The following is a 15,858-nucleotide window of genomic DNA, read 5'->3' as shown; positions in this document are numbered from 1 at the left end:
TCGGGAGTAAAATGCTCCATGAGCACATCTTCAGAAACCTCGCAAGAACACGTTCAGACAACCCAAGCCTTGCCACTGAGCAAAGAAACGCCTGTGCCACCCTTGCTCAACGGTCTGCGGTCTCGCTGAGCTGAGCCGAGTTGAGCTGAGCTGGTCCCTGCAGAGGAGGAGGGCTCAGTGGACGAATTCCTTGAGCTGCTTGAGGACCTCGGGGTCGACCTGGTTCATGAGGTGGTTGAAGGCGTCCTGGCCATGCAGCCCCTGGCACTTGGTCATCTGGGACACCAGGTACTCCTGCAGGGACACTGTGTGCACCGGGTCCTGTTGGCACAGCTGTCCACACACACACACCCACACACATATGAAGGCATGCACACACACATACATATGAAGTCATATTCAAACATACACACACACACAAGCACAAACACAGCACACACGCAAGCACATATGCACACACACACACACACACATGCATGCACAAACATGCATACAAACTTTTTTTACACGAATATTCACATGCATTCCCTTTCCTTTATCCACTACTTTACTCCTTTTTGTCTAAAAACACTTATAGTGAATAGACGTTAAACTGGAGAAAACACAAAACATGCACTCATGTATACACATACACACACACTCACAGGTTTACACACACACACACACATATACTCACACATATACACACACTCACACAAACGTATGCATACACCACAGATTTGTTTAAAAAATATCTTTTACATGCACATCAAATAACAAACACTGAACATCCAAGAGAGCTCAACACTGACACTGTCTTTTCTTTTTAACTAAGAATCATCAATCCTCATATATATCAGCAAAATAAATGAATTTGCAAAAAGTTTACCACAGACAGACAGACAGACAAACAGACACACACACACACACACACACACACACACAGATGCACAGACACACAAACACACAGGCAACAGAATCAGGGTTATTACAAAGACTCACTTTGCTCACAAATGTAAGCCAAAAAACCAGGGCTGGGATGCAGTGGCAAGTGATTTCAGCATTTCTAACTTTGCTTAATCAACGTCAGTTATTTCCAAAGTTCATGCCAGTTCCACAGACTTATAAGAAAGTTCCTAAACACTGAGAAAAACACAGAGTTTTCGAGACTGCTCGAGCGACCCAGCCCGGACCACAAAGATCATGGTCAAGCCATACCTGTCTTTTCCGTACGTCGTGAGGCGTGTCCTGATCGTCCGCTGGGTAGACTTCCGATTCGCTGATCACCAGGCAGCTTCAGCACAGCAAAGCAAACCAAGGCATTCACATTAAAACTGAGGAGCAGTTTGGGAGCAACAGTGTAAGCTTTAAGCTTATTGATGCTCCTTTGTACTTTGTTTGCATTGCAATAATGTGTACCGCTGAACAATTAAGATTACTTAAACCAAGGTATTCACATTAAAATGGAGGTGCAGCGTGGCTTTAAGCTTATTGATGCTCCTTTGTACTTTGTTTGCATTGTAATAATGTGTACCGCTGAACAATTAACGATTACTTAATCCAAGGTATGCACATTAAAATGGAGGTGCAGCATGGCTTTAAGCTTATTGATGCTCCTTTGTACTTTGTTTGCATTGTAATAATGTGTGCCGCTGAACAATTAACAATTACTTAATCCAAGGTATTCACATTAAAATGGAGGTGCAGCATGGCTTTAAGCTTATTGATGCTCCTTTGTACTTTGTTTGCATTGTAATAATGTGTACTGCTGAACAATTAACGATTACTTAATCCAAGGTATTCACATTAAAATGGAGGTGCAGCATGGCTTTAAGCTTATTGATGCTCCTTTGTACTTTGTTTGCATTGTAATAATGTGTACTGCTGAACAATTAACGATTACTTAATCCAAGGTATTCACATTAAAATGGAGGTGCAGCATGGCTTTAAGCTTATTGATGCTCCTTTGTACTTTGTTTGCATTGTAATAATGTGTACCGTTGAACAGTTAACGATTACTTAATCCAAGGTATTCACATTAAAATGGAGGTGCAGCGTGGCTTTAAGCTTATTGATGCTCCTTTGTACTTTGTTTGCATTGTAATAATGTGTACCGTTGAACGATTAAAGATTACTTAAACCAAGGTATTCACATTAAAATGGAGGTGCAGCGTGGCTTTAAGCTTATTGATGCTCCTTTGTACTTTGTTTGCATTGTAATAATGTGTGCCATTGAACAATTAACGATTACTTAATCCAAGGTATTCACATTAAAATGGAGGTGCAGCATGGCTTTAAGCTTATTGATGCTCCTTTGTCTTTGTTTACATTGTAATAATGTGTACCGTTGAACGATTAAAGATTACTTAAACCAAGGCGTTCACATTCATTCAACAGTCAACACATCAGTTAAACACCCAACCAACCGACTCATCAATGAATCAACAATAACCAGGTAGATCAAATGAAACTGAAACCTGTGACATGTGCTTGTCACTTGCGGTATTTTTGTTTTATTTCATTCTTGAAGAAATATATATATATATATATATATATATATATATATATATATATATATATATATATACTCTTTTTCAAATTCTTGAAACCTGTTGCACCACTGTGCATGTTAATGTTGAGTGTACTTTGCTTAACCGTGGATTTCAAAGGCAGATCAAAGGTACTCTAAATGCAAAGAAAAGGGCTTTTTATGGAGGGGTAAAAGAAGAGATAAGGGAAGCACAAAGGCAGGTTAAAAAAAGACTTACAACAGGGCAGAGAAAGCTTTAAGCAAAAAACAGAAAACAAATTACTCAGCAGCAACATGAAAGTGGTGCGGGAAGGGATGAAACTATTGAGTGGATACAAGGATAAAAGGGGGGGGAAGAAATGGTTTTATCATCATCTGTAGAAGAAGTAAGCGAACTGAATGACTTTTATACTAGCTTTGATTGTCATGATTTTAGCACAGAAAGACAAGTTTTGAGTGATCACCTCATTGAAAAGAAAGACAAATGCATTCTTGTCTCTGAAGAGGAAGTATTTTTACAATTAAAAAGAGTCAAGCCAAACAAAGCGCCTGGACCTGACATGTTGCGAACAAATACACTGAAAGACTGTGCAGCTCAACTCTACCAGATCTTAACAATTATTTTTAACCAGTCTCTTAGTCAGTGCAAAATACCTTCCATCTGGAAAACTTCCTGCATCATACCTGTACCCAAGAAAACATATATTTTCTGTATGAATGATCTCCATCCAGTAGTATTAGCATCTGCTGTGATGAAAGTGTTGAGAGAATTGTACCAGCCCATTTGCAGGAGTCTGTCAAACAATTTTTAGATCCCTTGCAATTTGCATACAGAAGGAACAGAAGTACGGATGATGTGATACTTTTTGTCTTAAACAATGTCCAGGAACACCTAGACAGATCAAATACCTGTGTCCGCCTAATGTTCTTTGATTTTTCTAGTGCTTTTAATGCTATTCAACCTCAGATCTTAGCAAAGAAGCTTATGCACATGGGACTCGCTTTTCCCACTTTTTCATGGATTTTAGACTATCTTACTAACAGGCCCCAGTTTGTGAAATTAAATAATTTTATGTCTACTGTTTCTTTTACAAACACTGGGGCACCAAAAGGCACAGTGCTCTCACCATTTCTGTTTACCCTGTATACGGCTGAGTGCAGAAGTTTGTCTAACACATGCCCACTGGTCAAGTTTGCAGATGACTCTGGACTAATGGGACTGATTACCGATGACGATGATGCTGACCATTGAAGAGAAATTGATAGATTTGTGAACTGGTGTGATGAAAATTACCTTGAACTGAATGTTGGCAAAACTACAGAACTTGTAACTGACTTCAGGAAAAAGAAACCATGTTTAAGTAAAATTATAAATAAAAATGAAGCTGTTGAACAAGTATACTCATACAAATATCTTGGTGTGATAACTGACAATACGCATTCTTGGAATGAAAATTCCACTGCACTTATTAAAAAGACCAATAGCCGCATGTACTGTCTCAGAAAAATGAGGTCTTTTAATGTGTGATAGCAAATGCTCCAAATGCTTTACACATCTGTTGTCTGCAGCTTTTAACTTATGGTGCCGTGTGCTGGGGGGGAAACTTGACCCAACACGACAAATACAGGTTGGAAGAAGTCATTAGGAAAGTGGGTGGGTAAAAGGCAAGACACTTTAAGCGACATCTACAACAAAAAACTGACTGACAGACTGAAAACAATTTTGACAGACAAAACACAACCACTACATGATGACATTAGTAGTCGACGGTCAGACAGAAGTGGCAAGTTCTTGGCTCCACACGCAAGACCATCTCGTACATTAGCTCCTTCATTCCTGCAGCCATTCGCACACACAATCAAAGCATGCAATACACTCACTCATAGGACTGTGACACTAACCTTCTCTCCCCCTGCCCCCTCCCAGCACCACCTGAACACTACGGTAGGCGAGTGCCTGGGTGCAGACATTTTGCGTGGGATTGTGTGGCTGAGCACAGGTAAGCGTTACTTTGTGTGTATGTGCTTGTGATTTAATGGATTTCATGTATCTTAATGTTAGTTTACTGATTTTATTGGCATGATATATGTTGCGAGAGGGTGCAGGGCGTACAAGTGTCCATGCAAGTGTGTGTGTGTGTGTGTGTGTGTGTGTGTGTGTGTGTGTATGTATGTGTGTGTGTATGTGTGTGTGTGTGTGTGTGTGTGTTTTACTTATAAATACAATTTATTTGATGGATGTTGAAATTTGCTGGATGTTTTTATTTGTTTACATTGTTGTGCAATACCTAATTGTCTTTACGTGTGTGTGTGTGTGTGTGTGTGTGTGTGTGTGCAATTTACATTTATATACTATCTATTTGTTGTTGGGTTTTTTTTTGTTTTTGTTTTTTTACATTGTTGTACACTACCTTGTCTTAACATGTGGGTGGTGGTGGGGGTGGGGGTAGGGTGAGGGTTAAATATTTATATTTTGCTTGCTGGATGTTTTCTATTGATATACATTGTTGTGCAATACTTTATTGTCTTGATGTGTTCACATGTGTGTGTGTGTGTGGGGGGGGGGGAGGGGTGTTTTAATCAGCTACTGTGAGTTCTTATTGGAATTGTTTTAGTGTACTGTATGTTACATATGTTCATTTTTATGTTGGTGTCTACAACAAGCCTGTGATTGCACATGTTAATTTCCATGTAGATTAATAAAGTGTTTTTGAATGTGAATTGAATTTGAATTTCTTCAACAAAAATGTCTTGAGAAAAGATTTCCCAGATGTCTACTGAGGACCATTTCACCTGATTTTAAACAGAGCTGGAGGTAAGTCAATTAGAATAAAGAAAAAAAGTTAAATCTTTGTCATTTTGTCTACAATAACTGCACTGCAGACGTGGAGAAACCCAAGAACCTATCTTTGTTCTATCTTTGTTTAATCATAAACTTCTGATATGAACACACACGTGAACATAAGCAAACATTTGCATGCAGGGACACAGATGCAGAAACAATATGCTACACACACACACACACACACAAATGTGCGCGCGCACAAATGCGCGTGCACATACACACACACACACACAAACACACGCACACACACACACAAACACACAGATAACTTACTCCGCTGAGGGTCCAGACTCATCAGTTCTGCAGACATCATGTAAAACCTGCACGATGGTGTTGATGATGCAGCCAAACCGCTCTGTGATCACGCTGCCACAAAAAAAAAAGTCCCTCATTCAAACTCAGCGCATTTCAATACAACTTAATTCAAGTGAAATCCCACAGGCCTGGAAAAAAATTATGAGAAATTTGCATGCAAATATAAAAAGAGAGGCGTTCATCCATAAACATCAAATTAACCTGCCAGCTTTGTTTGAAACCGTGGTGCCAGTAAAATCGAAGCAAGCATTCTGTGTTGGAAAATGAGAATATTTTTAATGCAATCCTTATACTAAATCAAAGTAAGCATTCTCTGTTGAAAATGAGAGAATTCTGAATGCAATCCTATTGCTATGAAAGAAGAAATGCAAAGAAAAGATGAAGCACTGATTTTGGGTGAACAATATGTTCAAGCTCAGGCAGAGGCAGTGTGTTTGATATAGGAGCTTGGTTTTGATGGAGATCTCTTCAATACAAGCGGCTAACAATGGAATATTTTGCTCAAGTAATGGATCTAAAAGAGGATGATCACATCAAACACCACCTCAACCAAGAAAGAATCCAGCCAAAGACTGGAAAAAAAATTTGCATGCGAAGTCAAAACGTTTTGCTCCACACTGGAAACAAAAGTTTCAAAGCAAGTTTAAGATTGGCAAAATTTGCATGCAAAGTCAAAACGTTCTGCTCCCCCATGGCGAAGTTTGTGCGAAATTGGGGCCTAACGCAAAGACAAATGACAACCACCATCTCGCCGGCACGTCTGTTGGTGAAGAAGAACAAAGGTCCTGGCCAACATGTTTGCCAAGTTTCCGTTTCATGGAAAATGATTATGAATCTTTAGGATTTTGATTAGGTATTTTTGCGATTTTGATCGCTTTATCTTGGAATTTGATTTCATTATCTTTTCTTGACAAATATAATCTTTATAAAGTTCATTGCCAGTGGAGAGAAAAAAAAGGAATCTATAATTTTTTATTTATTTTTTTTTTTTTTTAAATTTCAGTTTCAAGGAAACATCAAAGCTTTTGGACTGGACTGAAGCATATGTGCTACATCTCATTTGCTGTAAATAAAATAGTCTTTAAAAAAAAAAAAAAAAGGGGGTGTGGGGGGGGGGGGGGGGCAGATACAGAGGGTTGTTGATGGGGAGTTGTTGCCTGACCCAATGCGCTGGTCATGTATTGTGATCCACACTGTCACTCCCTCAGGAGTTTGAGTTTGAGGAACACTGAAGAAGAAGAAAAAGCTCCCTCAGGAGTTTGGTTAACCCGGAAGAAGAAAAAGCTCCCTCAGGTGTTTGGTTAACCTGGATGAAGCAGCTCCCTCAGGAGTTTAGTTAACCCGGAAGAAGAAAAAACTCCCTTAGGAGTTCGGTTAACGAAGAAGTTCCTTCAGGAGTTTGGTTAATGAAGAAGAAGAAGCAGCTCCCTCAGGAGTTTGGTTAACCTGGAAGAAGAAGCTCCCTCAGGAGTTTGATTAACCTGGAAGAAGAAGAAGCTCCCTCAGGAGTTTGGTTAATGCAGAAGAAGAAGAAGCTCCATCAGGTGTTTGGTTAACCTGGATGAAGAAGAAGCTCCCTCAGGAGTTTGGTTAATGCAGAAGAAGAAGAAGCTCCCTCAGGTGTTTGGTTAACCTGGATGAAGAAGAAGCTCCCTCAGGAGTTTGGTTAATGCAGAAGAAGAAGAAGCTCCCTCAGGTGTTTGGTTAACCTGGATGAAGAAGAAGCTCCCTCAGGAGTTTGCTTGACCCGGAAAAAGAAGCAGCTCCCTCAGGAGTTTGGTTAACCCGGAAGAAGTAAAAGCTCCCTCAGGAGTTTGGTTAACGCAGAAGAAGAAGAAGCTCCCTCAGGAGTTTGGTTAATGCAGAAGAAGAAGAAGAAGCTCCCTCAGGAGTTTGGTTAACGCAGAAGAAGAAGAAGCTCCCTCAGGTGTTTGGTTTACGCAGAAGAAGAAGAAGAAAAATCTCCCTCAGAAGTTTGAGGAACACGGATGAAAAAGAAGTAACTCCCTCAGGAGGAACTGTGGCATTACAGTAACGCGTGTGACAAGGAAGTGAGTGGCCACAGGTTTGAGTCCCATAAATGGACCGGCTTTTTTTTTTCTTTTTTTTTTTTTTACTAAACCACCCCCACCCCCATCGCTGTCCTCTTAAACCATTGAGTGGTGGTCTGGGTGCTTGCCATTCTGTTGAGACAATAATCCAAGGTCCCATGTGCAGCACACGCTCATCGCATGTTAAACAGTCTGTAAAAAAAAACACAACAAAAAAAAAACACACACACACCAAAAAAAAAAAAAAGAAAAGAAAAGCAACCACTTTGACAGGAAAAAAAAAACACACACATACTTGCAGACTGAAGAAAGAAAGAAAGAAAAAGAGAGTGCTGCATAGTGGTAAAAACATTTTCCCTTGGGGAGACCAGCCCAGATTTCACACAGAGAAATCACTTGAGATCCCCCACAAAAAGTAATTGCATACAACACAACGCAACACAATACAACACCATACAGTACCATCTGTCCCCCTCCCACACCCGCCCAACCCTTCTGGACATCCACAACATTCCCACCCACCCACCCACCCAACTTGCCAGAAGATTCCCAAAGAACAAAGACAAAAACAACAGCAAAAAGCAGCCCCCTAAAACATTACACAGGGTGCAGACAGGATGAACATACTTGTTGTTGAGGGTCAGCAAAGACGACAGCGCCAAACCGCAGATTTTGCGTCTCTCTGGCTGCGTAATGACGTCGATGCGCTCAGTCCATATGTCCAGCAGCTGACCCAGCACTGCCCAGCTCTACAAAACCCAGCACACGGGGTTAGTTGGGTTTTTTTTTTTTTTAATTTCTAGTGAACCTTTTTTATTTCAATTTCATATAAAAACGCTAATATAAAACAGGAAATAAAGACACAAGACAAAACGTGAGAAGCGCAACATTATTTCATAATACTGATGACATCATTTGAGTTCATTATACATACATACTGAAACAGAGACAGCGCAACATTACTTCATAATACTGATGAGTCATCTGAGTTCATTATATATACATACATACTAACATAAATACAACCAGTCCCTTCTTGCCTAGCGCACACATATTCATACACATACACACACTTACACTCACTCACTCACACACACACACACACACACACAAACACACACACACACAGTGTGTTCTCATGTATTTTTCCACATTCCTTTTTTCTTCACCCCCCTCCCACTGATCTATCTGCTTAACAGATGTGGTGCAGCATACAAGGATTTGTCCGAGCACAATGATGACTCCTTGAGTAATTGAACTAACATCATTACAGCATACAAACGTTACACGAAAGAACGAAATACACACACCTACACACACACACAGTGTTGATGTTTTCCAAACCAACCCTCATCACCACCCCACACACACACACACACACGTCCCTACCTCCTGGCCTGAGGACTGGGCAAGGTGCTGCACAATGGACCACAGCACCTCCTGGTTCTGAAGCAGGATGCGGGAGAAGATGGCGATCTGCATGGCCAGCAGCACACAGCTCTCCTGTAAACACACGCGCACACACACACACCACACCATATGTTTCCAGTTTATATCTGTCTGTCTATCTATCTTATCTCTACATCTATCTCTCCATCTGTCTATCTATCTATCTATTTATCTATCTATCCATCTATCTCTCTGTCTATATCTATCCCTCTCTCTCTCTCTCTCTCTCTCTATCTACCTATCCACCAAATAATCAATCAATCAAGCAACCAACTTACCTAACTACCTACCAACCTATACCTATACACAGATATATATAGAAAAAGACAGACAGACAGAGAGACACACACATACACACACACAAACACACACACACAATTGGTTCCAGCGTCCAAACCATGCACTCTCGCACCCCCAAAGTTTCCTCACCCCCCACCTCTCTCCCAGCTTGATCGATCCATCCATCCATCCCCCCTCGGGTTTCTCTTGCACCCTAAAGGTAGCAAGGTAGAGAGAGTTTCTCTTGCGCCCTTACAGACAGACAGAGACTTCACAGCAAGCGGTACTGACCTCCCCCTGAAGCATGGCGTGCAGCACCGAGGGCAGCATGGGCATGAAGACGTGGGGGCCCTCTGTGGGGAAGGCCCTCAGGACCAGCTCCATCACCCTCAGGATCAGGGTGCTCCCCTCCGCCTTCAGCTCCCCCATGATGCCCGCCAGGGACGTGGCCAGCACGCTGGAGAACTCCTGTTGCAGAAAACAATAGTCATTTTTCTTATACATTTTTTTTCTTGACGTCGCAATAGTCATGTGGTTAAAGTGTTGGACGTTCTATCTGAGGGTCCCAGGTTGGAATCTTGGTAATGGCGCCTGGTGGGCAAACCATGGAGATTTTTCCCATCTCCCAGGTCAACATATGTGCAGACCTGCTTGTGCCTGAACCCCTTTGTAAGTATACACAAGCAGATGGTCAAACATGCACAATAAAGACCCTGTAATCCATGTCACCATCCGGTGGGCTATAGAAACAAGAACATAACCATCATACGCACCCCTGAAAACAGGGTATGGCTGCCTACATGGTGGGGTAAAAACGGCCATACACATGAAAGCCCACTCATGTGCATACGAGTGAACATGGGAGTTGCAGCCCATGAACAAAGAAGAAGAAGAAGATACATGCTGTTTTCTTAAACTTCGGCGACCTAATAAATGACACACTTTGCTGATAAGGAGAAAACAGTCATGTTGTGGATAGTCAACATTTTTTTTTTTTTTTTTGGTTTGTTTGTTCTGTATTTTTGTTACATTGTCTGCTATTACCATAAAAACAATACTACCACTGACAGTCAAAATAATTTTGCTTTTGCTTTACCAACTACGGACTCTGATGGGAGGAAAGGTAAAACAGTTACACTGAAGACGGTCACAATTTTTTTTGTTTACTTCCCCAGCTAGGAAGATTGACTGATGGTGTGAGGGGGGAAGACAAAAACAGTCACAATGTAGACAGTCACTTTTTTTTTTTTTTAACTTCACTAGCTAGGGTGATAGACTATGGTGTAGTTGGGAGGGGGGGGGTGGGGGGGGGGGGGGGTTGGGGGGGGGGTGGAGAACTAAGTCATATTATCATGAACAGTCAGAATCTTTTTTTTAGATACATTTTTTCTTTTTTTCACCAGGTATGACAACAGTCATATACTTATTATGAATCACACAGGTGGTGGTTGTTGTTTTGTTTTGTTTTTCAGATAATCAAGTGTTAAAATAAGCCGTTTGATTTTTCTTTTCTTTTTTTTTTCTTTTTTTTCAATCTGCTTGTTTTATTTGTGTGTGTGCTCATTTGTGATCAATAAAATGTCTTGTGCAATTTGTAACAACACTAATAATGATAATAATGATAACAAAAATAACAATAGAAAAACAGAAGATGAACGATAATAATGCATTATATCATAGTACTAAATCAAATGAGGAAAATAAGGAAAGCACCGTCATAAATAATCACTTGCACATTAGCATACTAATGAGCACCTCAAAATGATGGAATGGAGAAAAAAAAAAAAAAAAAAAAAAAAAAAAACTCTCACACACAAATACACACACATCCACACAGTCATTCTAGATAAGTTTATATGCAATGAAAACATGTTTGTTCAAGAGCAATCAGTAAGTTCTCTCTCTCTCTCTCTTTCTTTTCTTTCTTTCTTTGCTTTTTTCTTCCTCCAAAATATACTGTTTGATGAGTAATTAATTGAGTGAGCAGTTTCTGACAGTGAATAATAATAATGGTAATAATCCCTGTGTACTTTTGCATGAGAGATGGCACATATGTGCTGCACTCACATGCATGAAGTCACGAGCTCCCAGCAAGATGTACATCTGCGTGATCTTCAGGCACATGCGCAGGTTCTCTGTGCTCAGCTCTGCAATGGAAGACAACAACAACAAACAAAAAAAAGTGTCAAAAGTACTAAAAGTACCATATTTTTGAGTAATGTTATCATAATGCAGAAACAGCTTCCTCTGTGAAGTCTCTCAGATTCTGTCCAACTGTCATTCTTAAAAAAAAAAAAAAAAAAACAACTTTTATTTCACCATGACCTGTCCTGACATGATGAAACTGGTCTGATAGAGGAAAATTTGTCGACTGCTGGTACTGAAATTTTTCATATTCTTTCTGTAATTTCATTCTTTGCCCATCAAAGACATTGAAAGGGAAATTCTTAGTCCTAAGTGGGGGTGGCGTAGGGTTGGCGTTGCTGAGAGCGGCAGAGGTAGAGGGCCCAGACTGATCGCGAATCGATTGCGATCGTGCCTTAATTTTAGCCCGATCTCCCAATCGGGCTACATAATTGTGCGACCTGTTTGAAGACATAATCGGACACAAAACAGAAACGCCAAAGAATCGATAGACAGGTAGAAAATGCGAAAAACTTAGCCGTATGAAGTGCACAGGTACAGGTGTCGAGATGGCTGCCGGAAAAAGAGGGCGATAACCAGGGGGACAAAGGGGACATTACCTACTTCCGGGAGGTTATCGGCCGTAGTTCTCTCATTTTCTCCGCATAGGCGGATAGTAGTTTGCACAGGACAGGAATGTCAGACCCCTGCCGGAGTCTGCACTAGTTGGGTCACGGTTAAGTATGTGTGATTAAAATTAGGTTTAATATAAAAGAAAATTCCCGAAAAATTGTTCTCCATCGACGGGCGCAATAGCCGAGTGGTTAAAGCGTTGGACTGTCAATCTGAGGGTCCCGGCTTCGAATCACAGTGACAGCGCCTGGTGGGTAAAGGGTGGAGATTTTTACAATCTCCCAGGTCAACAAATGTGCAGACCTGCTAGTGCCTGAACCCCCTTCGTGTGTATATGCAAGCAGAAGATCAAATACGCACGTTAAAGATCCTGTAATCCATGTCAGCGTTCGGTGGGTTATGGAAACAAGAATATACCCAGCATGCACACCCCCGAAAACGGAGTATGGCTGCCTACATGGCGGGGTAAAAACGGTCATACACGTAAAAGCCCACTCGTGTGCATACGAGTGAACGCAGAAGAAGAAGTTCTCCACAAATCAGACCCCTGCAAGAGTGTGCAACAATGGGTTATGACATGTGTAATGTGTAATAAATCAAAATTTCTGGAAAATCATTCCATTCTTTTATTTTTTGTGTATGCTAAAAAACCAGCTGACAGAAGAAAAAAAAAGGGAGCAAAAAATGAATGGAACCTTCTCAGCAGAGGTAATGATCATTTGTATTTGTATTTCTTGTATCACAACAGATTTCTCTGTGTGAAATTCGGGCTGCTCTTCCCAGGGAGAGTGCGTCGCTACACTACAGCGCCACCCTTTTTTTTTTTTTTTTTTCCCCTGCGTGCAGTTTTATTTGTTTTTTCCTATCGGAGTGGATTTTTCTACAGAATTTTGCCAGGAACAACCCTTTTGTTGCCATGGGTTCTTTTATGTGCGCTAAGTACATGCTGCATACGGGACCTCAGTTTATCGTCTCATCCGAATGACTAGCATCCAGACCACCACTCAAGGTCTAGCGGAGGGGGAGAAAATATCGGCGGCTGAGCCGTGATTCAAACCAGCATGCTCAGATTCTCTCGCTTCCTTGACAGACGCGTTACCTCTAGGCCATCACTCCACTGTAGGCCATCACTCCACTGTGTCATAAACACTGGCCGCTGTGCAACCTCACACTGACAGTCCCCTGAGGACTGCTGGCACTGTCTGGCACTGCAGAAGATGAACCTGGGTAACGGGGACTCAGGATAAGCTGCGTGAGGGAGGTCAGGGGGGCAACAGGACCATACAGTCAAGGGTCATCCATTTCGTAGATGCGTCTTTAGGAGTGCTGCTCAAATTTTCTCACTAACCGGGTAGGTGTCTGTTGTCTCTCAGCCTGGTTTTTGCCAGAACACATTAATATAAGATGGAAAAATTAAAACACAACAACAATATAATACAAAAAAATGAACAGATAAATAAAACAATCACCTCCACAATAAATGCTCTTCTGAAACATCGCTTGACAAGACCCTCATATTACCACCTGGGTAAAAAAAGGGGAAAAACAAACGAGAAAGGGAGAAAAATACAACAACAAAAATCCCAAACAAACCAAAAACACAGGCATTACCCAGTAACTGCGGCATGTTCTTGAAGAGCTTGAGGAGGGCCGGGGAGCAGGTGGGGGCGTAGAGGAGGGTCATGTGCCAAAGTTCAAGGCCGTCCTCCATCAGGTAGATGTGCTGGTCCTGTTTGGTGTCTGTGCTGACGTCAATCACCGGCAGGATGAAGTTGTGAAGCTGGGTCGACTCTGTCCCGTAACCCTGCGGCAGCAATCATCAGCAGATGGCTAATGAATAAATAGATAGATGAAAAAAATATGAAAACAAGCCAGCATCAGAAGATGGATATAAGTCCTGAAGCTGGGTTGACTCTGCCCTGTAGCCCTGTGGCAGCAGTCATCAGAAGATGGATAATGAACGAATAGATAGATGAAAAAACATGAAAACAAGCAAGAATCAGAAGATGGATCACGAATGAACAGATAAGACAGATCGAGAAAAATGATAACAAGTGCCATAAAACTGCAGCAATCATCAGATGATGGATAAATGAATGAACTGATAGATGAGAAAAATGAAAACAAGTCTCATAAAACTGCAACAATCATCAGATGATGGATAAATGAATGAACACACAGATGAGACAAAAAAAAAATGAAAACAAGTCCCATTTAAACTGCAGCAATCATCAAACGATGGATAAATGAATAAACAGATAGACAGATGAGAAAAATGAAAACAAGTCCCATAAAACTGCAGCAATCATCAGATGATGGATAAATGAATGAACTGATAGACAGAAGAGAAAAAAAATTAAAACAAGTCCCATTTCAACTGCAGCAATCATCAAATGATGGATAAATGAATAAACAGATAGATAGATGAGAAAAATGAAAACAAGTCCCATAAAACTGCAGCAATCATCAGATGATGGATAAATGAATGAACTGATAGACAGATGAGAAAAAAAAATTAAAAACAAGTCCATTTCATCTGCAGCAATCATCAAATGAGAATATAAATGAATAAACAGATAGATAGATGAGAAAAAATGAAACAAGTTCCATAAAACTGCAGTAATCATCAGATGGATGGAATGAATGAATGAACTGATAGACAGATGAGAAAAAAATGGAAAACAAGTCCATAAAACTACACAGCAATTCATACACATGGATGGATGAACTGAATGACTGAGAGAATATGAGAAGAAATGAAGTCAAGTGCGTAAAACTGCAAACAATCATCAGAAGATGGATAAATGATTGAACTGATAAGGACAAGATGGGAAAGAAATGCAAATACAAGTTGCCCATAAACTGCAAACAACCAACAGATGATAGATAAATGAATGAATTGATCGACAGATGAGAAAAGAATGAAAACAAGTCCCATAAAACTGCAGCAATCATCAAAGGATGGATAAATGAATGAACTGATAGACAGATGAAAAAAAACATGAAGACAAGTGGCGTGAAGATGGATTACTGGATCAACAGATGAGAAAAATCAAAAGGGCCCAAACCCTGAAACATGGCATCAGAAGATGGATCATAAATTATCAATCAGATAAGACAGACAAGAAAAAATGAAGACAAGTGCCAAAACCCTGCGGCATTCGAAGCCTTTGAAGATGGAGAATGAATGAACAGACAAGTTAATGAATGTGTGAGCAGATTAAAAAAAAAGAAAAAAAAAAAAAAAAAAAGAAAGAAAGATGCATACTTTGAGAAGTTCAACATTTACACTACATACTCTCTCTCTCTCTCTTTCTCTCTCTCAGATGGCTTCATCAGCGCATTTAGGATTTAATTTAAATTTTTTTTTTGCTATAGCAGAATGATGTGGTGTAGCATATCAATCCTGTGGATCAGTCTGTGCACTTTGACACCTTCTAAAAAAAACAAACCAAAAACACCTGCATCAGCCACCATGATGGAGTGATTAAGTGTCAGGACTGACAAACCAGAAAGATGTGAGTTTGATCCCCATTACGTACTCTTTTTTTTCAGCCCATGCCAAGCTCCTACCCTGAGCTGTGTGACGGACTCCATTGGGAAAACTGGGACCACACAGTCAAGGAGTCATCCACTTCACAGATGTGCCTTCA

The 15,858-nt window shown here is 40.7% G+C and overlaps 1 protein-coding gene across 1 annotated transcript in view; it reads right to left on the bottom strand.

Annotated features, from left to right (window-relative positions):
- LOC143297250 (importin-11-like) overlaps positions 1-15,858 on the bottom strand; it is a 38,354-nt gene continuing 22,496 nt past the window's right edge. The window contains exons 18-25 of the mRNA XM_076609490.1: positions 13,817-14,009; positions 11,516-11,595; positions 9,740-9,916; positions 9,110-9,223; positions 8,348-8,469; positions 5,628-5,720; positions 1,198-1,273; positions 1-333 (exon numbers count right to left, since the gene is read on the bottom strand). Of these exons, the coding sequence (XP_076465605.1) occupies positions 175-333; positions 1,198-1,273; positions 5,628-5,720; positions 8,348-8,469; positions 9,110-9,223; positions 9,740-9,916; positions 11,516-11,595; positions 13,817-14,009 (1,014 nt within the window). The 3' untranslated portion in view covers positions 1-174. The remainder of the gene's footprint in view (positions 334-1,197; positions 1,274-5,627; positions 5,721-8,347; positions 8,470-9,109; positions 9,224-9,739; positions 9,917-11,515; positions 11,596-13,816; positions 14,010-15,858) is intronic.

Source organism: Babylonia areolata, chromosome 22 (genome assembly GCF_041734735.1).
Source record: "Babylonia areolata isolate BAREFJ2019XMU chromosome 22, ASM4173473v1, whole genome shotgun sequence".
In the NCBI taxonomy this organism is placed as follows: Eukaryota; Metazoa; Mollusca; class Gastropoda; order Neogastropoda; family Buccinidae; genus Babylonia; species Babylonia areolata.
This window is presented reverse-complemented; position numbering and strand designations above follow the sequence as displayed.